The 26,458-nt window shown below is 34.7% G+C and overlaps 3 protein-coding genes across 4 annotated transcripts; 2 read left to right on the forward strand and 1 right to left on the reverse strand.

Annotated features, from left to right (window-relative positions):
* The first annotated feature begins 7,427 nt into the window (after nt 1-7,427).
* LOC141674930 (28 kDa ribonucleoprotein, chloroplastic) lies at nt 7,428-12,766 on the forward strand. Its single transcript, XM_074481630.1, has 4 exons — nt 7,428-7,829; nt 7,932-8,030; nt 11,560-11,850; nt 12,297-12,766. The coding sequence occupies exons 1-4, from the start codon at nt 7,476-7,478 to the stop codon at nt 12,396-12,398; spliced, it is 846 nt and encodes a 281-aa protein (XP_074337731.1). The 5' UTR covers nt 7,428-7,475; the 3' UTR covers nt 12,399-12,766.
* A 3,277-nt stretch (nt 12,767-16,043) lies between these two features.
* Nucleotides 16,044-17,708, forward strand: LOC141670414 (E3 ubiquitin-protein ligase Os04g0590900-like). 2 transcript variants are annotated; one of them, XM_074476244.1, is made up of 2 exons: nt 16,044-16,283; nt 16,531-17,708. In XM_074476244.1, the coding sequence occupies exon 2, from the start codon at nt 16,548-16,550 to the stop codon at nt 17,577-17,579; it is 1,032 nt and encodes a 343-aa protein (XP_074332345.1). In that variant the 5' UTR covers nt 16,044-16,283; nt 16,531-16,547; the 3' UTR covers nt 17,580-17,708. The 2 variants fall into 2 exon arrangements, with proteins under 2 accessions (XP_074332345.1, XP_074332344.1); XM_074476243.1 differs by having other exon boundaries at nt 16,045-17,708.
* Nucleotides 17,709-20,579: 2,871 nt separating this feature from the next.
* Nucleotides 20,580-26,220, reverse strand: LOC141673437 (uncharacterized). Its single transcript, XM_074480182.1, has 2 exons — nt 25,939-26,220; nt 20,580-21,524 (listed from the first exon to the last, which is right to left on the reverse strand). Exons 1-2 carry the CDS (start codon nt 26,218-26,220, stop codon nt 20,580-20,582), a joined length of 1,227 nt encoding a protein of 408 aa, XP_074336283.1.
* Nucleotides 26,221-26,458: the final 238 nt, after the last annotated feature.

A 26,458-nucleotide genomic window follows, 5' to 3' on the forward strand; every position in this document is an offset into this window, starting at 1 on the left:
ATCAGCTTCATAATATTTATCATTAAGTTGCAAGTCATTAATCAATCTGGTAAATCTATCAAAACTTTAATTCTTTCTTTAGGTCTAGCCATGAAACCCTCATACTGAGACACCGGTATTCTCCTTTGATTTGATCTGACTTCCTGTGTACCTTCACACAGAATTTCAATTTTCTCGCAAATCTGTTTGGTTGCGTCACAGTTGTCAATGTTGTTGTACATTACATTGTCAAGTGATTCAATCAATATTAACTGCAAGCCACTATCCAGTGAAACCTTTTCCTTTTCAGTCTCTATGTATGTTGTAGGGTCTTTAGGGGAAAAATGAGCTGGTATGACCATATCTCCATCAGTAGACTCAGGAACTCTTTCTAGAAGAATGAAAGGTCCATTCTTGAGAATCTGAATGTACATGCGATTGGTCATTCTTATGAACAACATCATCTTCTTCTTCCACTGTGTGTAGTTTGTTTTGTCAAAGGCTGGTATCTTGATACCACTTATCTTTTGAGCACTCATTCTTCCAAGATCTTTATATGTTTATTTTCATATTTTGCTCTGATACCACTTGTCAGATATTGAATGCCCAGAAAAGTAACACAGGGGGAGGGTGAATGTGTTTCTTGGATTTTACTTGGTTTTTAAACTCTTTGGATTATGGTGAACAAAGCAGATATTATTTGTAAAGATATTTTGTTTCACAGGATCACACAGAACACACAATATCAAAAACTCACTTAATTGTATTAATTAAGTTTGTCTTGCTATAACTCTGTATTCTTGAATAATAAGAACTCAACTTCTATCTTGAGAGAATACAAGAAAATCTAGATCTTTTTGTTACTTGTAAACTAAGGACCCGTGCATGCTTTATAGACTAGCAACACGGGTTTACAAAACTTTCACTAAAATGTACTAAACCAATTTCTAAAGAAACCTTATCTATTTCCTTTTCTGGTGTTAGCAAATCTGTGCACAATCTTGCAGGTTTGTGACTACCCTTTGTCCAATGAATCTTTGCCCTTGATCTTGTATTCTTCAAGCTGCTTTTGTAGACTTTCCAACTCATTGAATACATTATTTATTGACTAATAATCTTGAATCTTGAACTTGTATGTATTCTGAATTTGAGATAGTATGTCGAGATCTCCAATTGTTCTATACAGAAGTGACATATCGAGAAGTATAATGACTTATCGATATCTTGAGTTCTCTATAGGTATATTTGAACTTGTCGAGGTCACCAGTTCTCCATATGTGAAATGACTTATCGATGTCTCTTGTTCTCAACATATGTAAATGACTTGTCGACATCTTCCAGCTCTCGATATAAGCTTTTGACTTGTCAACATCTCGAGTTATCTACATGAAGCATTTAACTTGTCGATATCTTTGAGATCTCTACATGCAAAATTGACTTGTCGATATCTCCAGTTCTCTACATCTTCATTTGACTTTTTGATATCTCTAAGACTTATCTATAAGCCATTTTGGACTTCCAGATAAGCTATTATGGACTTCTCGCATGACTTCTCGATATAACTAGATCTATGACTTGTCGATATCTTGACTTAGAGCATTTTTCATAGAACAACATTATTAAAATCCAAGCTTCTACATCTTTTCTCTGAGGCATGATCATGACTTGATCTTCTTCCAGAGTTTATTCCTTAACTTGAAACTATCACAAGAAATATCCCCCAGTCTAATCTACTAATTTTTTTTACATACTCAAGGAATACAACATAATACAAATATTGATTATCAATCAACTTAATCTCAGGGCTATCAATTTGACTTAGTTTTGTTATTATGTAGGCATGTCTTGCACAACATAATAATAATAATAATAATAATAATAATAATAATAATAATAATAATAATAATAATAATAATAATAATAATAATAATAATAATAATAATAATAATAAGGAACCAAAATAAGGATTGTTGTTAAATAATTAGGATCCTATTAATTAATATTATTTTTAAAAAAACAGATAAGTCTATATTTTTTTTTGAAAAATTGCACTTGCATTATCATTCATCAGAAATAAGTTTACAAATAAAAAATCTGTAGCAGTGTCTATCCACTCCATGAAATATGTCATAGAATAAGCGGCCTGTGATAATATATGAGCCACTTGATTCGCAGATCTATGTTCAAACACAACTAACACTTCTCGATAGTGTTTCAGAATTTCTTCACACTCTTCAATTATAGTGCGAAAATTTGAATTTCCTCTACCTCCCTACAAAGCATCCACCATCGACTTAGCATCCAACTCAGAAATACACCTATGCGTTCTCCATTCTTTAATCCATAAGAGAGCCGCCCTAAAGCTCCACGCTTCAGCCTCTCGGGATGGCATACCTCCCCTAGCCTTCACACTCATAGCACGCACAAACTCACCTCTATCATTCCTCAGAACACAACCCATTCCTATAAACTCTTATTGACCCCGACATGATGCATCTATGTTGATTTTGACCCATCCTTCCGGTGGGCGACACCAACATCTAATACTAACCCGTTTCCTTCTTTGTTCATCATCTACAACACAGTCTTGACTGCGCTTCCAGTCCCGCAACATTTGTAGAACCATAGAATGTATCCCAAACACAGACATGGACTGTTTACTCCATACCCAGGCATTTTGTCGAAACCAAATACTCCAGCAAAACAATGCTATAACAACACACCCATCTCTAGATCATCCTCGAAAAGTTTTAATTATCACCTACAATACTGTGATAATTTCCTCTACAGGAATAATGTCTTGCAACCCCACCTTACACCACATTTCCTTAGCAAATGAACAGGTAAACAATGTATGAACTGGAGTTTCCCGGTATAAGTGACACCAGGGACACAACAAGTTTATAGGTACATGCTTCTTAATCAACTCTGAAGCAGTAGGTAAGACATTCTTACAAGCTCTCCATAATAAACTTACGATTTTCCCAGGCAACTTCAGTTTCCACAAAAGCTTCCAAAAACCACCCTCAGTATATAAATTCTCCCCTCGAATGCTTCTATAACAACTTTTGACAGTGAATATCCCTTTATCATCTAAAAGCCAATACCATGAATCAGGTCTGCTATGAATAGGTATAGGGATTTGCTTGATCAAAGCTCTGTCACGTTCGTTAAACATGTCATTCAAAATATCCATATCCCACAACCTAAGATCCACCTCCATCAAATTTTGTACCACAATCTCGTATATCCGTATGAGGTGTAGTTGTAAGATACCCATTCTCACTACTTGGTCACCAGGGAATATGCCACACTCTAGTACTTCAACCATCTCCGATCTTTCTTCTACAGTGTTGTTTAACAATTTCCTGTGATGCCATAATACTCCTCTGCATGATGTTTGGATTCGCCTCCAAGTTAGCTTGCAGAAACTCACTATCTGCATATTACCGAGTTTTAAGCAGACTTATCACAAGCGGATTAACATCATTAATCAAACGCTAAGCTTGTTTTTCTAACAAGCAACATTAAACTGATGCAATTTTCGGAAATCTAACCCTCCCACCTCCTTGGCATCACACAACGTATCCCATTTTATCCACCTAATCCCTATATGCTCACTCGTTCCATCCCACCAATACCCATTCATTTTATTCTTAATATTAGTACAAATCTCCCTATGCAACAATAATAGGTTCATCCAAAATTTAGGAATGGATTGATCAGCGGTTTTGAGCAATGTGATCTTACCTGCCTTAGAGATTTCCTGTAACTTCCAAGCTTGCAATTTTTTTATCAATCTTGTCCACCAAGAATTTAAACCCAACCGTATTATTTGCACCAATCCTCATTAGCAATCCCAAATACTTACCTAGGTCCAGCTTCTGTTGCACCTCCAATTCATTACATACCTCAACTCGATCCTCCTCTTTTGTATTTGTCAAAAACGTAATTGCAGACTTATCATTATTAATAAGCTGCCCAAAAATTGTAGCATATCTATGTAATGTTCTCTTCATATTTTGAGCTTCTGTCTTGTTTGCATGAAAAAATAGGTAACAATCATCTGCAAATAATAAGTGCGAGATTGTTGGATCCTCCTAGCAATACGACATCTATGTATCAACCCAGCTTGTTTATTTCTTCGTAAAATAGAACTAAGGCCCTCTGCACACATGATATAAATATACAGAGAAATAGGATCTCCTTGTCGCAGTCTATGCTCTGGAATAACATTACCAAACACCTCACCATTATAAATGAAACTATACTTAACTAAAGTAATATAATGCATCAGTCTATCAACCTACACCTGATTAAAACCAAACCGCTACATTATATTTCAGATAAATGTCCACTCAACTCTATCATATGCTTTAGATATATCAATCTTAATCCCTACAACTCCATTATGTTCTTGAGTTTTTCTTTTCATATAGTGATTGATTTCAAAAGCTATAAGTGCATTGTCCGTCGGTAAGTTTCCTTCAATAAATGCACTTTGTTTGTCATAAATTATAGACCACAAACACTGCTTGATCCTATTTGATATCACTTTGGACAAAAATTTTGCTAGTTCGTTGCACAATAAAATAGGCCTTAAATCTCCCATTACTTGAGGTTTCCTGATCTTCGGAATTAAGCAAACCAGTGTATCGTTAACTCCCTCCGGTATTAGCCCAGTTTTCATAAACGTATTACAAAACTCAATCACATCCTTTTGAACAATATCCCAGAATGCTTGGAAAAATACAGGGTTAAATCCATCAGGGCCTGATGCCATATCTGGGTGCATCGAAAAGACTGCCACTTTTACTTCTTTGCTTGTAACTTCAGCCATTAGCTCTTCATTAACAGTACTCGAAATGTGGTTTATTGCCTCAAACTCGGACAACTTACCATCTGTATTTGATGACCTGAACAAATTTACAAAGTACTCCTCAATTACCAGTTGCACATCAGTTGGTGTTTCTTTCCATTCCCCATGCATATCCTTTATTCGATCCAACTTGTTATTTTTTCTTCAAATCGATGCAAAACGGTGAAATAAACGTGTGTTTTTATCACCCTCCCGTAACCAGTGTTGTTTTGCCTTCTGTTTCCAATAGACCTATTGCCTCTCCAATAAACTCAAATACTCCCACCTCACATCATTATACTGACGAACACCATAAACATCTCTTCTTGATCTAAGTCTCTGAAGAACACTTCCACATTCTTGAATCTGTTTCTTATATTCATTACTCATATCACCCCCCCCCCCATTCATATAGTTTACCTCCATATAATCTAATTTTATCAACAATTCCTAACCCTGAAGTACATTCTCATGAGGTATTGACTATAACTTTACAATCCTTTTCTCGCAACCAGACATTCTAAAAACAAAATCTCCTTCCTTTAGGTGTATAGGCTTGCTTATTTAAATTCAAAAACAGCGGTAAATGATCAGAGGTCGTAACTTCCATTACCTACATTTCTGCCAACGGGAATAAATCACACCATCCTTGATCTGCCACTCCACGATCTTACCTTTCCTGCACCCAATTTACTTGTCCTCGAGATTTTTCCAACGTATATTTCTCACCTACATACCCAAATTCAGCAGACCACACTCAAAAGAGTCTTACTAAATCCTGCAAGTAAACTCATAGGTTGACGTCTCCCTCCTCTTTTTTATGAGTATACAACATGTTGTTAAAATCTCCCAGCACACACCAAGACAACATAGATTTATCATTTAACATTCTTAACATATCCCATGACTCCCTTCTTTGATTCCGTTATCGATAACCATAAAAATTGGTGTAACACCATCTTCCTATTGTATCATGCTCTACCTCGAAATCAATAAAATTTCTCGTAACCACCATAATTTTACATCCTCCTTGATTTCTCATAGTAATGCCAGCCCTCCACTACGTCCATGAACATCACAAAATACATACTCAGCAAAATAAAGAGTATGACATAAATCCTCTAGTTTTTGTTTTTTACTCAATGTCTGACACAAGAAAAGAACAGGGTTTTTTGTTTCGGGTAATTTCTTTTAGAAGTCGAATTGTTCGCGACTTACCCAAACCACGACAATTCCAGGCCAGGACACTCATTGGGCTAGGCGGGCCTGAAATCCAGAACCTGCCTCAGATAAGTTCTTTGGTCCATTAATAATTGTATTATTAACAGCCAACACATTTTCCCCAATATTCTTCTTATTTTCTTCTGTTTCAATTCTTTTCCCTTAGGACCCACTATCATAACTGTATTTTCAAACTTATCTCCTCCCATATCAATTTGCACCTTATTTGTTGCGATCTGGACACCTAACATACCTTGTGCTTCCCCTTGATTTCTGTTTAAAATTTGAATTCCATCAATCGCTTCCGGAATCTCGCTAACAACACCTTTTGTTTTCATGAATTGCGCTGTAACCTCACCTCCTCGTCCATGATTGTGCCCCGACTGCCATGACTGTCCTCCACTAGGTCCATTTCTCAACCATTTCGATCTCATACTCTGCATCTTACTATTCTTACCGGGAGCTCGAAGCCACACTCCATAAGCTCGATCTACAATCTTCTCCGGATTTGCATAGACTATTTCACAGTCCCTGTTTGAGTGTCCTAGTCGACCACATACAAAACATAACATACTTAATTGTTTATATTTAAAGTTAATCTAGCTCCAACTTCCCCCCTCTCGCCGTAACTTCATTCGACGCTTCAATGGTTTATTGATATCCATTGTAACACGAATTTTGATATACTATTTTCACAAACCATTCAGAGTTGAGGGATTCCCAAACATACCCACCGAATTTCCTATTGTCTGCACTATTTTTTCCGTAAGCATACCGGATGGAATGTTATAGACTTGTATCCAAATATCCATTTTGTCTAGGTTTACCTCACTGGGATCTTCTGCATTTTTCAATTTGTGAAATACCAAAAGGCCTTGCTCAAATGTCCATGATGCACCATTAATAACTTCATGTAATTCTAAAATATGGTAAAATAAATAAATGAATAGCGTTCATCCCAAATCATGTATTTCCACTCCTTCTTTTGATCGCCAAAATGATGACAATACATGCTGCATCGCCAAAATATTTATATTTTTATCTATAAGAAATCGTGATAGATGATTTCTTACTCTCAACGACTTCCTCCTCCCGCCAGAATTTCTCCTTCCTCTTCGTCGTCTGGAGCCAACCTTGCATACATTTCCTCTATACTGGATTTACTCGTCGCCATAATATAGATTTTTATCTATATTTCTAGTTTCATAAAAAGTCTAAAATTATAAATTTATTTTTTAAGTCCCAACAAAATTTAAATCCAAATCATATTAAACTTAATTCAACTATTGAAGAATAAAAAAAAACAAAAAACAGGATAACGCACCAGGCAAAAACCAACTAAAAAGACCATTTTGCCCAGAATCATCTTCATTTCAATACAGGATTACAGCTATTCGTGGAGCCAGTCATTACAAAAATGGTGGCACTAGAATCATCTTTCACTCTTTTCTCCACCTACCCATCATCTTCTTCATCAAAATCTACGTACCCTTTTAGCCCCAAACCTTCATCTTCAGTAAAATTTCATCTTTCCCATTATACCCCTACCTTCTCTCTGAAAACCCCACTTGCATCCTCCTTGAACATTTCAAGAAAATCAAGATTTGAAGTGTTTACAACAGTACAGGAAGAGATTCAAGTGGAAGAAAAAGATGAGGGTGTTCAAATTGCTCAAAAAAGAAAGCTTTTTGTTCTCAATTTGCCCTGGTCTCTCACTGTTGCTGATATTAAGAAATTGTTTGGTGAATGTGGTATTGTTACAGATATTGAGGTAGTATAATTGATAAAAATATAATCTTTATTGCATTTGGCAGGAAAAAATGTTTTTTTTTGTTTAAGTATTTGTTGAAGTATTGTGTTTTGTTGTATGTAGATTATAAAGCAGAAGAGTGGGAAGAGCAGAGGGTTTGCATTTGTTACAATGGCTTCTGCAGAGGAGGCTCAAGCTGTCATCGATAAATTTAATTCTTATGTAAGTTTTGTGTTTTTTTTTTTAATTTTCATAGTAGCTAACCTCATTGGTTTTATTGCATTTTTGCATTATTTGTGCTACATCATAAAATAGGCGATCTTGAGCTTGAATTAGGATTGATTGAGTTCAAAATTTCGTTGGCGAGCTGCTCGTTATGTAAATTTCATGTTATCTAGGTCTTGCGAGTTGCTCGTCTATTTTGGTTACTATTCCAACAGCTGGTTTCTTTTATTCACGACGCAAGCAACTTGTTTATATATTTTAACGAGTTCTGTAGCAATTTTGTACATTGATGTTAGTGATCAGAAAACCAATAAACTAATTTGAATCTTAACCTGAGACCACATTTCTACTTGAGTTGATTAAATTGAATATTCTAATCGATTCTGCTTGCAAGTTTTTGAGCCATGTGTTGCTATTCTCAAATTCGACTCGTTTAAATGCCAAGCCTCAATATTGTGATCAAGCTTGATTAGTTTATTAATGGAACAAGGTCTGACATTTTATCTAGCAGAATGCCATGCTACTCATAAGCGTCTTGGCAAATTAATGGCCTAATTGTTTGGTACCTTCAGTCAAGCATTGTAACTGAAACTTTTTATCAAATTTTTAAATATATGTTGTTGAGCTAGGACACAACATATATATATAGTAGTAGATGTTAATTCATTATACTACTAACTTTTTAAAGATTCAGAATAATCTAATCTTAGCAAGATTAGAACCTAGATCAACCATATTTTGTAAGGGTTTCGTACCTGAGCTAGAACATAACATGCGAGTCAGTTGGCTAAAGTTATTACGACTAATATTTAAAAATTTTGAGGGGGCTAGCCGCACTTCCCCTAGTGCAGGCCCGCCTCTTCCCTCCTTTACATGGGTAAAGGTTGATCTTTGTTATCCTTGTCTTTTTCGAAGTTGTCTTCGGAAGAGGCTTGAATCTGCACGGGTTAATAATATAATAATTTTATGCGTGAAAAATCCATGAACTTATTTTCATTTAGAATGTAGTTACATCACGTTGAATCTGTATAATTGTGGTGTGTTCATAAATGAGGGATACAAGGGATACCAATAGAAAAATATAGTGAAGAGAAAAATGGAGAATATAGAGGTATCTTGAATACATCAAGTGTTGCACCAAAGAATCTAGTGTTAAGATGTAAAGACGAGGCTAGACGACACTCTACCGCCTAACCGCTCGCCTAGAGGATCATTAGGCGGATTATACAGTTACTATATAAGCTAGAAAATTTTTATATGTACATACATTTTTTATGTTATAATAAAATAAAGTAACAATTATTACATACACTACCAAAGAGTAAAAGAGTAAAAGAAAAGAAGAGAGAAGTATATATATATATAGGGAGATGATCAAATAGAAACCAACCTTATTCAAAAAACTAGAAACTAATGGCAACTATTCATTTTTTTATTTTAATTAAACCTCCACCACACGAATCTTATGAAACCCCCCCTCTCTCCTCAAATCCAGTATGCCACTCCCTCACATATATGTAAATATATGTATTATTTTATCAATTTTTAATTTAATTTTTCCCGATGAACTTTTTTTAAAATCCGACTTTACTATAATTTTCTCCATCTCTCAACAATCAATTTTCGTACCATATTAGCTATATTCCTGAGATAAATCACTATTTATACTTATCGGAATCACTAAACCGAAATCACTATTATTTTAAAACTTTCGACGTTTGTAGTGATTCTCGTAAGCATAAATACTGATTTATCGCCAAAATATAATACATATAGTATGCATACTGATCCTTGGAGGATATACAACCACCATCACCCCTACCACCGCCATCACCTCCACGACCCCACCACTACCATCACTCCCTCATTGCCACCATCATCGATGTCTGTTCCTCTCCATTCATCCTATATATTCTTCCATTCATCCCATATATTCTTCCATTCATGTTCTCTAAACTTTTCCTTTTTTATAATCTTTCTCTTTTTCCCACCTCTCTCTATACATGATAATAAATGTATTAATGATTAAAGTTAGTGATTTCTGTTTGATATTATGGTTGTTACACAGGCATGATGATGATGGTGAGATAAGCGGTAGTGTTATAATTATCGTGTTTAATATGTAATAACTCTATATCAATTTTAAGTGATTTTTATAATATAAATTAGTGATTTTTGTAGTACATATTAGTGATTTCTGTAAGATAAATTAGTGATTTTAGCGATTACCCGATATTTCAGTAATTTGTTTAACATAAATTGGTGATTTCAGTTTAATCTCAGAAGAGCCGGTGAACAATTTGTGTAAATCAACGATTTATGATAAACTTTTAGTGATCTTAAGTTTATTAAAGATGAATCGGTGATAGAATAATGGAGGAGTAACTGATTAGTTTTGTGTGTATATGTTGTATGTATTAATTCACGACTACTGATAAAGAGTACTGGCTACCAAAAAGGAGGACGCTCTGTGCTGAGCTTAATTTTAATGGGCCGAACCTTAGTTTCTAGTTTTTATTTTAAGATAGTTTCTATTTGAACAGCCCCCTATATATATACACACATATATATATATGTATGTGTATAAAAGAGATAAGAAGAAAGAAGAAGAATTCCTAATAGATCGCTGCTCTTTGTCTCGATGGTTGATTAGGGTTAAGTAGTGACGGTTGTAGCAAGTGAGTCGTCTTATAACTTAAATAAGAAACCGGGTTGGACTGGGCCTAAAAAAGAATGGGCTGGACTAGGTCAAAATAAGACCGCCTAGGTGGATTTGGACGGATTAGGTGGTCGCTTAGCCGCCTAGATGACCCTAGGCGTCGCCTACCCACTAAAAAGGAAGACGGGTCGGACATCAACCCGTTTTTCACCACCTAGTCGCCTAGACGTCGCCTTAACAACATCTACTGAAATGTTACAAAAGCAGGCGACATTTTAACAACATCTACTGAAATGTTCCAAAGCTGCTTTTGTTGTTCATGGGAAAATGTTTGATAAACGTAATGTTCTAAAGGATGTAAACCACACTATATTGTCAAAGCCTTCGACATCTAACTTCTATTTTACTGGAAAAAATTAGTACTGTCAGTACTTTAAATTGCTCTGTTATGTTCAGAAGATGAGAGGTTTAAGCTAAATTTAAATTGTTTGTATTTTTGTAAGGTGGATGCGTATATTTGTGTCATCATAATGATGCGTATATAAGCCCTTCATCCACCCTTATTTTTTTTGGTCAAACTTGGTTTTATTTATGATGTCAAAATAACAGCGAACTGCATAAGTAATTTTGGTGGATAGTAAAATCCCCATATGTTTCACTGTTTCTTCATATTTCTTTTGTGTGTATAATATATTACAAAGTGCCAGTGAAACTATATTGATTCACTTTGCTCAAATATTAAATAAAATTATTCCTCTCATTTTGAAATTCCCTATCACTTGCAGTAATACTAAGTCTATGTTTTCCATAAACACTGGCCTATTTTCCGGCCCCATTTCTCTTAGACTCGATATTTTTGTGATACAGGAAGTGTCTGGAAGGGTGATCACTGTAGAGTTTGCAAAGAGATTAAAAAGACCATCACCGCCGACTCCTGATAGTCCGCCACCTGGGGAATCACGTTATAAACTTTATGTGTCTAATCTTGCATGGAAAGTGAGAGCTAACAATCTCAGAGAATTTTTTGCTGCCAATTTCAAGCCAGTTTCAGCCAGAGTTGTTTTCAATAATCCTTCAGGAAATTCCTCTGGTTACGGATTTGTCTCATTTGCTACGAGGGAGGAAGCTGAGACTGCAATATCCGAACTAAATGGCAAGGTAAGTTGGTTTGCTTCTCATGTTGCATATAACTTCAATGCTTAGCGGCTTTAAATGTTTTACATGTTTCAAGAACTAGTTGCCATCCTGGTCTTTGTTTATAATGTTGAAAGGAGAGGTATGTTTGCTATTGATTTAGCTAATGAACTACTTGCTCAAATAAATTGTCATAGCATTTAGCCTAAAAAATCAATTTGTGCCCTGAGCTTTTGTGAGTTTAGCTGATAATGGACTCCACCATTGTTACATATTATATACTCATTATACACTGTGAAAGTGTGAATACATTTATCCGTCATGAGTCTCATGACCGGAGATCCTTATATTGGACCAATATGTTTTGAACATGCAATATTTATACATGGATGCACTTATATAATACCTAGGTAATACCAATGTGACCTTTAACAGGAGGATGTAATATCTATTTTCACCTTTTGATGCAGGAATTATTAGGAAGACCAATTTCTTTGAAATTTAGTGAGAAGAGCATAGATGGATCTGAAAGTACAGAACAGACTCCTGAGGGACAACCTGAAGAGTCATAGACTTTGCCTCTACTTTAAAATTTGTTGTGTACTTGATTGACATTTGATATATTAAGATTCATTAGTGCAAATCTTCACCTGCACATACAAATGAAGCTGATGAAGAGCATAATGGTTTTGATGATTTTACATCTACTCCACATGGACTCTTCGTGAGTACCTAAATTAACAATTTACTTATCTACTTGACATGTCAAAAACTACTCATGTTATGCATTACTTGTGTTATTTAAAATGTAAAGAGTTGTACAAAGTATATATTGTATATCCTTGTCAACTAGTACGTCCTTGCAGTGCCTACTCTAATTCTAATTGTTTTGGTTAGTTATTTGTATGAATGAAGAATCAAACAGTAGATTTTATTCCCATGATCTGACTAGTTTTGCATATCACTATTTCACTAGGTGTTTCTTTGATCTGGAACATATTAAAATTCGACGTCAGACTATATAGCAGACTCTCTGACTTTCCTAATTGTCTCTTAATGTGTGGTGTATTTTGCATTATTAATTTCTATAGAATTGTTTTCACACTAAAGCACCAGAAGAAGAATATTAAATAAGAATGTGTACAAAGTACTGGATTTCTAGTCTGATGCATCTCGATATATGATATTTTTAAAAGAGGAACCATGCACTGTAGAACTTACCGAAGGGAGTTACATTATAGAGTAATATCTTTTTAAACCATGAAGTTTGTCATCTCCTGTCATATCCACTAGGGATATATTTGCTTCAAGGACCATTACTATATTTATTGTCTCCCCCAAAAACTTTAATGTTTTATAATGTTTAATTCTTTCTTTTTATGTGGTGGCATGACCACTTCTGAGACCCTGTTGTTTCTGGTTAGTGGGTTCACGTATATGTTTCTGGGCTGTCTGTTCTTGGATCTGGTCAAGACTAGCTCTGATTCCTCAAAAGAAACAATTCAAATGATTTATGGCCTTTTTTCTGTTTAGTACTTGGAAAAACTAACTTTTGATTCATTCAATGATCACCAAAGGCCTGTGAAGGGGTTTCTTGACAATCATCACCTTTTGTATCATTATATGGTTTTATATCTTTTTCATCTATGCATCTAATACAAGCATGGTTATAGTAGTTATTTTTAGTAACGGTAAACTTCACATTTCATCTTCTTTATCTATGTCTAATAACCATTCTCATTGTTATCTTGTTAATGGTTTCGTTTGGTAATATAAATAAGTTCACTATTGTTGTTTCAGTGGAACTACCTTAATCTTTCTTTATTTGTAAAAATTTATCATATGCTGGTGGTTTGATGACTATAATTTCTCAAACACCATATTTAATTGGAGAAGTCAATTCCCAGCCACTATAGGTATGTCATAAAATGTGCAATATACATATTTACTATCTTAGCCATGATTCATATTCAGGGGAAAAGTATATTTGTAATCCTTAAGTAGTGTGTTAATTGTTGCTTTAGAGTTCGAGTGTTAGGGGAGGCGCACGAATATGTATGCTAGGATTTACAGTTTTCTAATCAGAGTTTACCTAAATAAATAAGATAACTTCAACAAATTTGTATATGTATATTTTAAAGGTCCGGAGGGGGGCTGTTGCACTGTTCCTACACCGGCCTGTCCTAGATAACAAAAAATAAATAATTGAAGCTAAATTTAATGCACTAGTAAATAGCCACCAGCAAGAAGAACCTTATACAGTTATACTGTGAGAAATGTGTGTACTGGCTTGTTATAAATTTTGCTGAAATGTGAAGTAGAAAAGTTGTTGTTTTAAATTCGAGAACACTATTACAGCTGATTATTCTTTTACTTTTGTACTTTCACTTTGTGAATTCTGAGAAATAGAGGGTGGCACTGGTTGGTCCTACTATGATGACCAATCACTCTTAGTTTGATTGCTTTTATGTAACAATAACAAGAAATTGTATGCTGCATGATAATCTTGACTCCCTAAAGCTCTAACCTGAGTCATCAATATCTGAATCATGTAGACCACACTGTATGTGATTAGATTTATACTTATAGTACTACATCAGTCAGTGGGATCAACAAAGTGCAGTCAATGTCAGATTGGTGTTATATCATCATTTAAGAATTTGTTGCTCCTCAACTACAAATTGCGAGTATTTATGATTTCTACCTTGTTTTCTGATGTCAAACTAATTGCAACAGCTCAAGACATTGGCGGATTTGAAATTGAGCCGGGACTGTAGCTTATGCTAGCCCCCCTCTAGTTCCGCAACTCGCTTCAGATGCAGTACCATTTTAGCTTCTATATGAATAAATATATACATGCATTATTAGGTATAGGCTTGACCTGATCTTTTAGTAAGCGCATCCTAGACACTCTTCAGTGCAAAGGTTGTAGATGTAGAGTAGACAGCCAAAAGCAAAGTAAGATACCACCTGATAGATTAAGGAGACCATTGACAAAGTAAATCCATAAAAGAAGAGGGGGAAGGCTACTAATTTTCGACTGAAGTCATTATCATCGTAATTTTTAACCCCATCTTTTACTCCTTCAAGAAAGTGATATCTTAGATTCTTCTTAAAAAATAGGAGTGGTTTATAATGTTTTAAGCTTTAGGCATGTCTCAATACCAGGAAGACTTCTACAGATGTGGAAGTATGCTGCAGAATCTCCGTTATTCTTAAATAAACTTTAGTTTTGTGAGCAAATCTTTGTTCAACACCTCTAAGCAATATTATTATCTGTAAGCACAGACAGGAATATATGTTAGTGATTGTTCCCCTTGAGCATCTTGTGTCAATTACTATAATCCAACTGATAAGACTATTTTGTTGCTCATCGAAAGAATATCAATGATGATTAATTTTATATTATGCCTGCCATTTCTTTTTTACTTTTCTGTTGGTGCTTCGCCCCGTCTTTTGGTTTAATATTCCGTATTAAACTCTTAATCCTAAGTTAAGCATAATCTTTTATGCACTGTGCCTTGTTTCTCTGTTCCCTTGGTTCTCCTTGTAGCTACTCTTTAACAAATCTGCCTTCTACTGCTGTTTATGATTTTGGTCTGCTCTGCCATAAAGGTCATATATTTTGGTTATATTATATGGATTCTACTATCATACTCTATAAAAGAGCTCTGTTTCATGACATGCATTGTATTATTCATTTTTTTTGTACTTGCATTATGTTTCTTATACGTAAAGAGTAAACCAATACACTCTGTTCTTAACAGGATAGGAACCCTCGTCTCCCACACAGGGAAGAAGACGATAAACTAAATACCGCCGACATAGTTCCATTATATTCGCTTTAAGTGTAACTCATTCAGCTTGATAACATCATATTCGCTTTAAGTATAACTAATTTCGGCTCGATAACATCATATTTGCTTCAAATGTAACTAATTTTGACTCTTGATAACATTATATTCATTTTAAGTGCAACTAACTTCAGCTCGGTAACATTATATTATTTTAAGTGGAACTAACTTTGACTCGATTGTATTATATTCGCTGTAAATGCAACTAGCAAAGAATATTAATTTTAAATTCATTTATTACTTTGATAAATTCGCAACCAACATGATAACCATAGTCAACAAACCATTATCTCCAACAAAAGTAAATTAAGAAAAAGAAAAAGAGAAGAACAAGAAAAAGTAGGAAAGGGAATACCTCAATACATTGTCTTCCTGTTTTCCTCTGCTTTTCTCAATCTTAAGAATCTTTTGCTATCTTTACCATCCTTGTTGAAGAATTATACAAGACATAAACTCTCTTTGTTTTACTTCCTCTTTAAAAGGCTTTCTCAAGCTCTTAGTTTCTTTGACAATTTTCTCTTGTATGCTGTTATTCTATATTAGAACCATAATCTCCCTCTTCTTCAGATCAAACACTGTCTAATATACTTAAAAGGTTATCAGGTATTTTCTTAAACCTCTTTTTATTTATTTTTATCTCATTTCTTCGCTTAATTATGACACTGTATTCTACTGAATTTCCTTATGAACTAGCAAATTTGCATCAGATGTTCTAAACACTATTTTACTGGATTTGTTCAGTTTTAATACTATATATGGTAGAAAATTTATACTAGACAGTAGGAGCAAGTACTAAAACTTGTTTTTTTTTATTTAAATTTTGTACTAATGGGGTCTTTAAATAGCCCAGAAACTTTTGTTCCTTATATGAACACCAGAGACTGCTCACAGGGTTTTTGTAGTTTAAACTGCCCTCAGTGGTGTTATGTTAATTTTCCGCCTCCACCACCCATTGAATTCCCTGATGAAAATTCAGTACCGAGCTTTTCACCTCTAGTTATCGCAATTATTGGAATTCTTGCTAGTGCTTTCCTTCTTGTTAGTTATTATGCCATAATTTCCAAGTTTTGTGGAAGTATGGACTCCACAAGAAGAGAAACACATGACTCTACTGTGGAATTAGAAGAAAATCATGACCCTTCAAACCATGAGCCCTGGCATGCTTCTAATGATGGTTTAGATGAGGTTCTGATCAAGGCTATTACAGTTTGCAAGTACAGAAAAGGTGATGGCTTGATTGAAGGAACAGATTGTTCTGTATGTTTAAGTGAGTTTGAAGAAAATGAAAACTTGAGGCTTTTACCGAAATGTAGCCATGCTTTTCATGTCAAGTGCATTGATACATGGCTTAGATCACACTCAAATTGCCCTCTTTGTCGTGCTAACATTGTTCATGCAAGTACTTTCACAGTTCAGCCACCTCCACCAGTGTCGGAAATTCCTATGGACCATGAAATTTATTTTCAAGGTCATAACGAAACTGATATAGTAGAGGAAGATGTTGGAGAAGAAGAGCTTACTCAAGGCGATGAAATTCCAAAAACTCCAACTAGAGCTGATAGGGATTTGGGAAATTTTGCGAGTAGAGATTTTATAGTTGATATTAGAGAAGGTGAATACCAACAAGTTAGAAGATCAGTATCGATGAATAATTTATGTCAAACCCGGGTTTCGATAGCAGATGTTATATGCATCGACCATGATGAAGAGGATTACGAGTTCACGAGTGAAGATGCTGGATCATCGAAAAATCCTGTAGCTGAAATGAGCAAAATTGGCCAGAAAAACAGAGTTTTGCACTCTGTTACAAGTCCTGCTGCAATTAAAAGATCATTTTCCAGTGGAAGATTCTTTTTTCCTAATTGTGGTAGAGAACAAAAAATAGTAATTCCATTATAATGTTAGCCATTTATTTGGAAATTAGTTTTGGTGGTATTGAGAGTTCAAAAAGTTCATGAAACATTCAAATATTTATGAATTATGAGTGTATTGCATGGATAAATCATATATGGTATAAATTTTCTTTTCTGCAACTTTTTTTTTTGTTGCCAAATATTACATGCTTATTCTTGTGTTTGGTTTGGCGGAAGAATGGTATCTTGTAGGAAGGAGCATCAAATTCTTATTCTCATGATATGGTGCAGTTTTGTAACATGAAGTGTATTTAAGTATTATAACACTTATTATATTAGTGCAAATTATTTGTTTCCTTCAACATTTGAAGTGTATTGATGCTCTGCTAGTGAATCTTCATCACTTTCAGGTAATTTCGTTTGCCAGGGTAGTTGCTTTACATACTTGAAAGATGAATGATCTCCTTGTCAAGTCATTATGGAGCTCCTTACACGCAAATCACGTCTTTATCCAGGTCATTGTTTCTCACCCTCTGATAAACAATGGAACTGATTCAATACTATATTGCATAGACTTGAGTTTGATGCAACAAGTTTGGTGGCATTTGATGATCAACTTGAGAATTATGCTTGTTCAGAATGTGTAATTGGAATTTTGTTAGTTTAAGTTAATCAAATCAACGGTAATCTTGGTGTAAACTACAAAGAGGAAGTAGCTTCCTCACTTATATTACAAGAAAATTTTGAAAGACAAAATTACAGAGATGTTGAAGAATGATATTACTGGAAACATTACAATTATAAACTTTTTATGTCCTTGGCTTAAAAAAAACTAATAATATACAAGAATTCAGACCTTTTTCTATGCTTATTTTTGTAAACTTCAGATGAGCAAACAAAAAAACAAAATGCAAAGAATTTGATATTTTTGTTTGCTTATCCGAAGTTAACAAAAAAAGTAGGGGGAACAAATGCAAAGAATTTGATATTTGAATAAACAACCAGCACATCCTGTACAGACTCTTGCACTAAAATTCTATATATTTTTGCGTTCTCACACCTCCACTTGTTTCCTGATACTTTCTTGCTCATTTTTAATCGCTTGAAATTATCGCGACTATATAGAGGAGCCAATATACATGGACCTGAACCAGAAGAATTCTTAACCATTGATTCGATCTTAGATCCTTTATTCAGTTCTTTGTGTTCACTCCAACCCATTGTCTCCAAGCATACTACTTCAATGGCTTTTGGTGGAACTGTTAGTTTATATTTTGTAAGTGCGCACAATATTAATGGTAAACTAGCAATATACATGATAGGGAGCCACGCAAATATAACTTTTATATTTTTGAGAAAGTATTGATATGTCTGGTACATTATGTGATATCATTTTCTCACTAACAACCTGATTCTATATATATCAGATAGACCCACTACTCTAAATTCTAACTAACTTCTTACAGCTGTCATCTTTCTGTCATTTGCTGTGTCAGCAGCTGAGTCATGATTCTTTACATCCCCCTCAAGTGAGGAGGCTTAAACAAATTACAGATGCCTAACTTGGACAATAAGAACTGAAGCTGATATGATGGTAACGCTTTTGTAAATAGATCACCAGGCTGTTGAAGACTAGGTAGGTGATGAGGAACAATAACCCCTTTCGGAATCTTTTCACAAACGAGATGGCAATTCATCTCAATATGTTTAGTACGTTCGTGAAAGACACGATTTGTAGCAATATAGATCGCAGATTGGTTGTCACAAAACAAATCAGCAGGCTTTGAGAGAGGCATACGAAGTTCAGACAAGAAAGACATGAGCCAAGTCACTTCACAACAACAATCAGCCATAGAACGATACTCGGCTTTCGCAGAAGACCGAGAAATGGTATGCTGTTTCTTACTTTTCTAGTTGACCAAAACATTGTCAAGTTTAATACCATAGCCAGTAATAGATTGACGAGTCACACGACAAGCACCCCAATCTGCATCACAGAAAGCTTGAAGAGTATGCTTTAGTTTTGCAGGAAAGAACAGGCCCTGACCACAGGTTCCTTTCAAGTACTTAACAAGTTTCATGGCTGCCTGCATATGATTAGCCTGTGGTGCTTGCAGAAATTGCGACAAGAAGTGCACATAATAAGATATGTCTGGACGGGTAATAGTCAAGTAAATCAGCCGACCCACAAGACGCCTGTATACAGTAGGATCTGCCATAAACAACGAGTCATCCAAAGCCAAAGTTAAATTATGTTCCATAGGAATAACAGAGGGCTTGGCAGATTCACAGTGCACATCTTTTAGAATGTCTAAAGTATATTTTCGTTGGTTAATATAAATGACAAAATCAGACCTAGCAACTTCAATCCCAAGAAAGTACTTGAGGGATCCCAAATCCTTAATTTTGAAATTGTTGGCCGGAAAATCTTTAACAGTCTGCATAAACTTCACATCATTGCCTGCAAGAAACATGTCGTCAACATAGACAAGAAGAGTCATCATGGACTGTCCTTGCACAAACACAAATAGACTATGATCACATCTAGCCTGATGAACGCCAAATTTTGACAAGGCAACAGAAAGCTTGACAAACCAGCACCCGGGTGCCTGTTTTAACCCATATAAGCTTTTGATCAATTTGCAAGCCAATTTTTGGTTAGGATATTTAGCAAGTACTGTAGCAGGAGGTATATAACCGGGGGGTAACTCCATATAAACATCTTCCTCCAAGTCCCGTGAAGAAACGCATTAGTCACGTCAAGTTGAGTAATGGACCACTGCAGTTGAGCTGAAAGAGCAAGAATAACACGAAAAGTAGTCATCTTGGCTACCGGGGCAAACGTATCAAAATAATCCAGCCCCTCCGTTTGAGTAAAACCTTTAACTACTAACCGAGTTTTATATCGATCAACCTCTCCATTAGGAAGATACTTCACCTTATATAGCCATTTGCAATCCACCACGCGTTTATCAGGAGTATAAGGTACCACTTCCCATGTATGATTTGCTTCAAGAGCCGCTAATTCCACACTCATAGCTGTACACTACTCAGTTTGGGTAACAGCTTGTTTATAAAATTTGGGCTCAGGTATTTTAATAATGTTGACAATCAAAGTCTGATAAGAAGGTTTGAGATACTCATATTGAACATAATGATCTAATGGATATAAATCAGCATTAACAATATTTGTAAGATGAGTGGGAAGACCTGTGTAGTCAGCAAATTTGTGTGGAAGGTGCTTAACTCTAACATAACGAGTAACAGGAAGATGAGGAGGAGGAGGAGGAGGAGGAGGACTTGGAGTCACAGCTGGAATCTCAACATGAACAGGTGAAGAGCGAGCACTTTCAAAAGAGTCTGCAGGCGGAGAGGGATCCTCAGTAGCAGGAGCTAAAGGATCATAGAGAGAAGATGATGATTCAGTAAACAATGGTGGCAATGTGGTAGAATGAATATCAAGAAATGGAAGAATATGCTCCACAAATTTCACATGGCGAGAGACAAACACCCTGCGAGTGTGAAGATCAAATACACGGTAGCCCTTTTTAGCATATAGATACCCAAGAAAAACACAATTACTGGCACATGTTTCAAACTTGTCACGAGTTGCAGGCAAAGTAGATGCATAATACAAGGATCCAAACACACGTTGATAATCAAAATCCGGAGGTTTGTTAAAGAGAACCTCATATGGGGTTTTGCCCTTTAAAACTGGTGTGGGAGTCCTGTTAATAAGGTAGACTGCAGTGAGAATACAATCCCCCCAAAAATGAATATGCAATCCCGCATGATATTGAAGCGCTCTAGCTGTATTAAGTATGTGACGATGTTGCCGTTCCACAAGACTGTTCTGCTGTGGTGTATATACACAACTAGTCTGATGAATAATACCCAAGGCATTATATATACTTGCTAACAATTTATTCAAAAACTCTGTCCCGTTGTCTGTGCGCATAACTTTAATAGAGCTAGCAAATTGGTTTTTAACCTGATGAATAAAATTGGAGAACAATGTAGGAACAAGAGATTAATCATTTAATAAATAAACCCATGTGATACGTGACATATCATCCACAAGTGTAAGAAAATATTGGCAATTGTCATTAATTTTGACATGATACGGACCCCATAGAAATGTATAGGAAGAAGGTGATGGAGATATGATGAAGTACAATCTAGAGGTGACTAATAGATCGAGAATTTATGAGAGTAACGAAGACAAATCACACAATCACACAATAAAAACTCGGTAGATTGTGTGAGATCTAAGAATCCAGATGCGAGAGAGATGTATGATTTAGGTGCGAGATCAACTTCACGATGAATTGAGTGAAAATACAAGTTATTGATTGTATCAAACAGATAGAGTGCATCAAAACAACCAATACATAGAGTAATGAATAGAAACAAGCACAAATCAAGCACAAATCAACAGGAAAATGTAGAACTGTATAGATAGTGACAGAGTAATCGAGAAAATACCGCAATAGCAATACGAAAGATGAAGAAGTATCCAGGTTTAGCTCTGATATCATGTAAGTGAGCACAATATTAATGGTAAACTAGCAATATACATGATAGAGAGCCATGAAAACATTTTTTCTTTAACAACCTGATTCTCTATATATATCAGATATACCCACTACTCTAACTTCTAACTAACTTTCTACAGTTGTCATCTTTCTGTCATTTGTTATGTCAGCAGTAGCTGAGTCATCATTCTTTACATACTTCATCAGCTTTGCATATTCATTCAGTGTATGATACATATAATCATACACATTTTTCATCTTTAATCCTTCATGGATAAAGTTGCTCCTCCCTGTTCTTCCAATTTTTAGAGGACAAGGTAATGGATCACAGCAATGAAAATGAGTACTTACAACATGATATGGTTGAGCATTCTTATTAGTAACATTGCATTTCATCAGATCTTTTCTGTTATTATTTACACGTGAATTGTCTTTCCAATATGCTTAAGGTATTATTGTTTTCTTGTTGCTATTTATTTTCATATATATATATTTTTGAATTTAATTCCATTTATTTTCCAGCTCTTACTTTAAAACACCTTTTTGTTTCTGCGAAATAATAATCTTGACAACCTCTTACATTTTGTACCAATGATCATTATAAGATAAGGAAGTGTCCAGATTAGGATTTTGGGCTCACCAACATAGAGAAGAAACCAGATCTATTATACTTTTACAATGTAAAAGCAAGCCCAAGGGCCTAGGGCATTTTGACTTAAAACCTCCACTATATCTCATAATTGAACCTTTGATTCAACCCAATAAGAAACAAAATGTCATTGGCAGAACGCCAGAACAGTAAAACTCTGAACATATATAAAGTGAAAGATACTCTGTATAAATAATATATAGCAAAATAAGAAAAGTACTGTATGTTAAGCTGATTAAGAACTTGAGCAATACATGGACATCTAGTAAAACAAAAGGTGAATAAAGATGTATTGACCTGATTACAGACAACTACACAACATAGTAAAATCCAAAAAAATAAAAATAATGCATGTAAGAAGAGGTTAAAAAGAACAAAAAGCTGGTGTAATAATGATAATTGTTATATATGTGAATCACATGCAATAGTCAGCCACAAGTTAATAAAAAAGAGAATATAAATTGCAACCTTATATGCGTATCACAAACTTATACATCTCGAAATGCTACCTTTTATCTCAATCTTACCCTCAACGATCCCACATTCCAATAATTGTTTATAAACAAGCTCACCCCCCCGACACCCACCCTTCGTTGATATGTATAACGTTTGTATGTGTCTGTGTGGTGTGGTGTGGTGTGTTGTTATTATTACACTTCTCATAATATAGCAGGAAGATGTATTACACTAACGGTTATGAGTTATGACATGTTATATGCACACAATAACAAACGGAATAACTGCATTTTGGTGGAAGAAATAAGTTGACAGTGACATTTGTAAAATCTGTAAGTAATTAAAGTTACAGTATAGAAGGTGCTACTTTGGTTTTTTTTAGTTGGAACTTGGCTCCGTACATGCGACAAACTTAAATTATTTAGACACAGAAAGAAAATAAATACGAAGAATCGGTTTGTATATCTTGTTTTGATGGGAAAACCAAATTATAGATTTAGAAATAAGTATATTTTATTATTTTAGAGAAATTACATTTTTATATTTTTTTGCCATTTTATGTATTCTGAAACTATTTACAAAAATATAGTTTACGATCAAAATTAACTAAATATATAACTTTTTTTATGTTTTCTAAAACATATTGCATCGAATTTGAATCTAGTTGTATCGAGTTGTAAAATCAAAATTTTGTAGAAATAATAAATTAAAGAATCTTAATTTTTACAAATAGAAATTTCGAAAATATATTTTTGCAAAAAAAGTGAAAAAACGAATTTTTAAAAACCTTTTGTTTTTTCTTGAAAATGTTCTTGAAAATATTAAGAGAGACAATAAAATGAGTCATTTCTTATTATTTTTTTCTATATTCTATACTTAAGGGATCGATATTACCTATGAGAATAAAAGGATAAATTTAGAATATATTTCTCCGGATTATTAGAAATACATGTAACATATATAGATTGGGATATTTAATACCAAATATTCACCTATCTTCTTATATATTATTTTTAAAATTTAGGAAAGCATGTAATATTAGGTGCTTCCACTCTTAATAATTAAGAGTTACAAATTTGTTAAATTTCTTAAAATAATTTCACTAAAGTCTCTTAAAATTCAAGACTAATCATGCAGACTTACGTTGAGATGGTACTTAGCTGAACAGTGTAGGCTTATTTTGAACGGTTTTTTCATGGGGTGCTCATGGACACATTCTAAGTACAAAATTTTATAAATTTAACTTATTTTAATTGATTAATATTTTTTATAATGGTATACCTTACATTCATAATAATTATATCAATTAAATTATATCAAAATTATAAATTTTAACATTTGACATGTGCCAATGAACACATATTCGACAAATCCTATTTTGAATATAAGAAATACATGGAGTAGTTCCGTAAAAGATAATTTGATTCGAGCCTTTGCGAATGAATGAGATTTTATTAACCGATTGAAGGTGTTTATCATTGACCAGTAGACTAGCAACACCCGTAGGGTTGGCTCTCGCTATAGTTGAAGAAGACTTGTATCTAGGCCCTCGAGACTAAACTCGGTAATTTTGGACACGACACGAAACTACACGAAAATTTAGTGTTTGGATTTGAATTTTTAGTACACGACACGAAAGTACACGAACACGAAAGTACACGCTCGAAATTTAGTGTCGGTTTTGTGTTTAACCTTCGGGTACACGACACGACACGAAATATACACTACTAGAAATAGTAGATACGACATCGGGGTTTAGACATCGGCATGTAATGCACCCGATGTTAAAATCATGTTTAACATCGGTTTAGTAAAAAGCGATGTTGAATACGAATACTGACATCGATTTCACATTGTAGGCGTTGTCTATGTTCAAAAATTAAAAAGGCCAAATATATGGATTTAACTTTGACATCGGTTAATTTTGTTAACCGTTGTCTATGCTCTTTTTCTAAAAAAATAAAAATTTACTTGTGTTTTCCCCCCTTTCCAGTACACTTTTCCCCCGTTTAATTTTAGCAAAATAATTGTTCCCCCTTTACAGATTTCATTTCCCTCTTTCCAAAACCATCTCCCCTCTTTCCCTCTTTGCTCGCTGGCCCGACTCTCTCTCTCTCAAACATCAATGGCAACTCTATCTCTCGAACCTGAACTTCATCTCAAACACCACGACTCTTCCTCATCTCTCTTTTCTTTCTTTCTTTTCTTGCCACTCCCTTTCGTAACCCTAATTAGAAACTAGTACATAATCGACACTGAAATTGGACCTGATTAGGAACCAAATCGAACTTCAAATTGGTAAGGTTAGACCTAAATAGTGGCTTTAGAGCTTGGAAAGGGCCATGGGTTTCATTCCAAAAATATCATTGAGTTCTTATGTACAGCTCTCTCTCCCTCGCTCTCTCTCTCCCTCCCCCCTCTCTCTCTCCCCCGTCTCTCTCCCGATCTCTTTCAGTGTTAGGGTTTCAGTTTATTCATTTATGTTAAAGTACATTTTTAGCTAGTATAGTTCTATTATATATATTTATGGCTTACCTACTGCTTATATTTTCTACTCTAATTTGGTGATTGTGAGGTGCTAATTTTATCGAAATTAAAAATCTCTGTGTCTTCTCATAGACAACTGGTAATGATTAGTAAGTTATTGAGTACTAAATGAGGTGTTATGTTTTTTATTTTTGTATATTTATATTTGTTTGGGCTTAATTGTTGTTTATTTAGGCTAATAGGGATAGGGGTGTGATATGGTTATTAAAAATAATTACATGAAGTTGAAGGTATATTGCTTTGTTTTGCTGATATTTAGGTTTTGATATTGGGTAAAGAGGAACCTGAAGCGGCGGTGTCGCCTGCAATGATGCAGTACTAAGAATTGTTAAACGTGTTAATGGACTACCTGAGAGTGATGAAGATGCGAAATTACCCGGAGCTACTTCAGTTGCATATTGTTCAATTAAGTTATTGGTGCCTTCATCACATGCTACTAATCTAATTGGAAAGCAGGGATCTACGATTAAGTCGATACAAGAGAGTTCTGGTGCCTCCATTCGGGTTCTTTTAAATGGTATGTTTCAATTTTGGATAACTAGGTGTAGATTGTAGATTAAATACTGGATTACGCACCACTAGTGATGCGAGGGACTATTCTTTGCAATCACACACACATTTATGTTACTTCTTAAAGAAGATGAAGTCACCCTTAACTATCTTTGACAATGGAGGAGATTTTTAAAGGGACTAAGTAGTTTAAACAAAATGTTTTTGATAAGGTTCAACTTGAATTCG

The sequence above is a fragment of the Apium graveolens genome, chromosome 7, assembly GCF_009905375.1.
Source record: "Apium graveolens cultivar Ventura chromosome 7, ASM990537v1, whole genome shotgun sequence".
In the NCBI taxonomy this organism is placed as follows: domain Eukaryota; kingdom Viridiplantae; phylum Streptophyta; class Magnoliopsida; order Apiales; family Apiaceae; genus Apium; species Apium graveolens.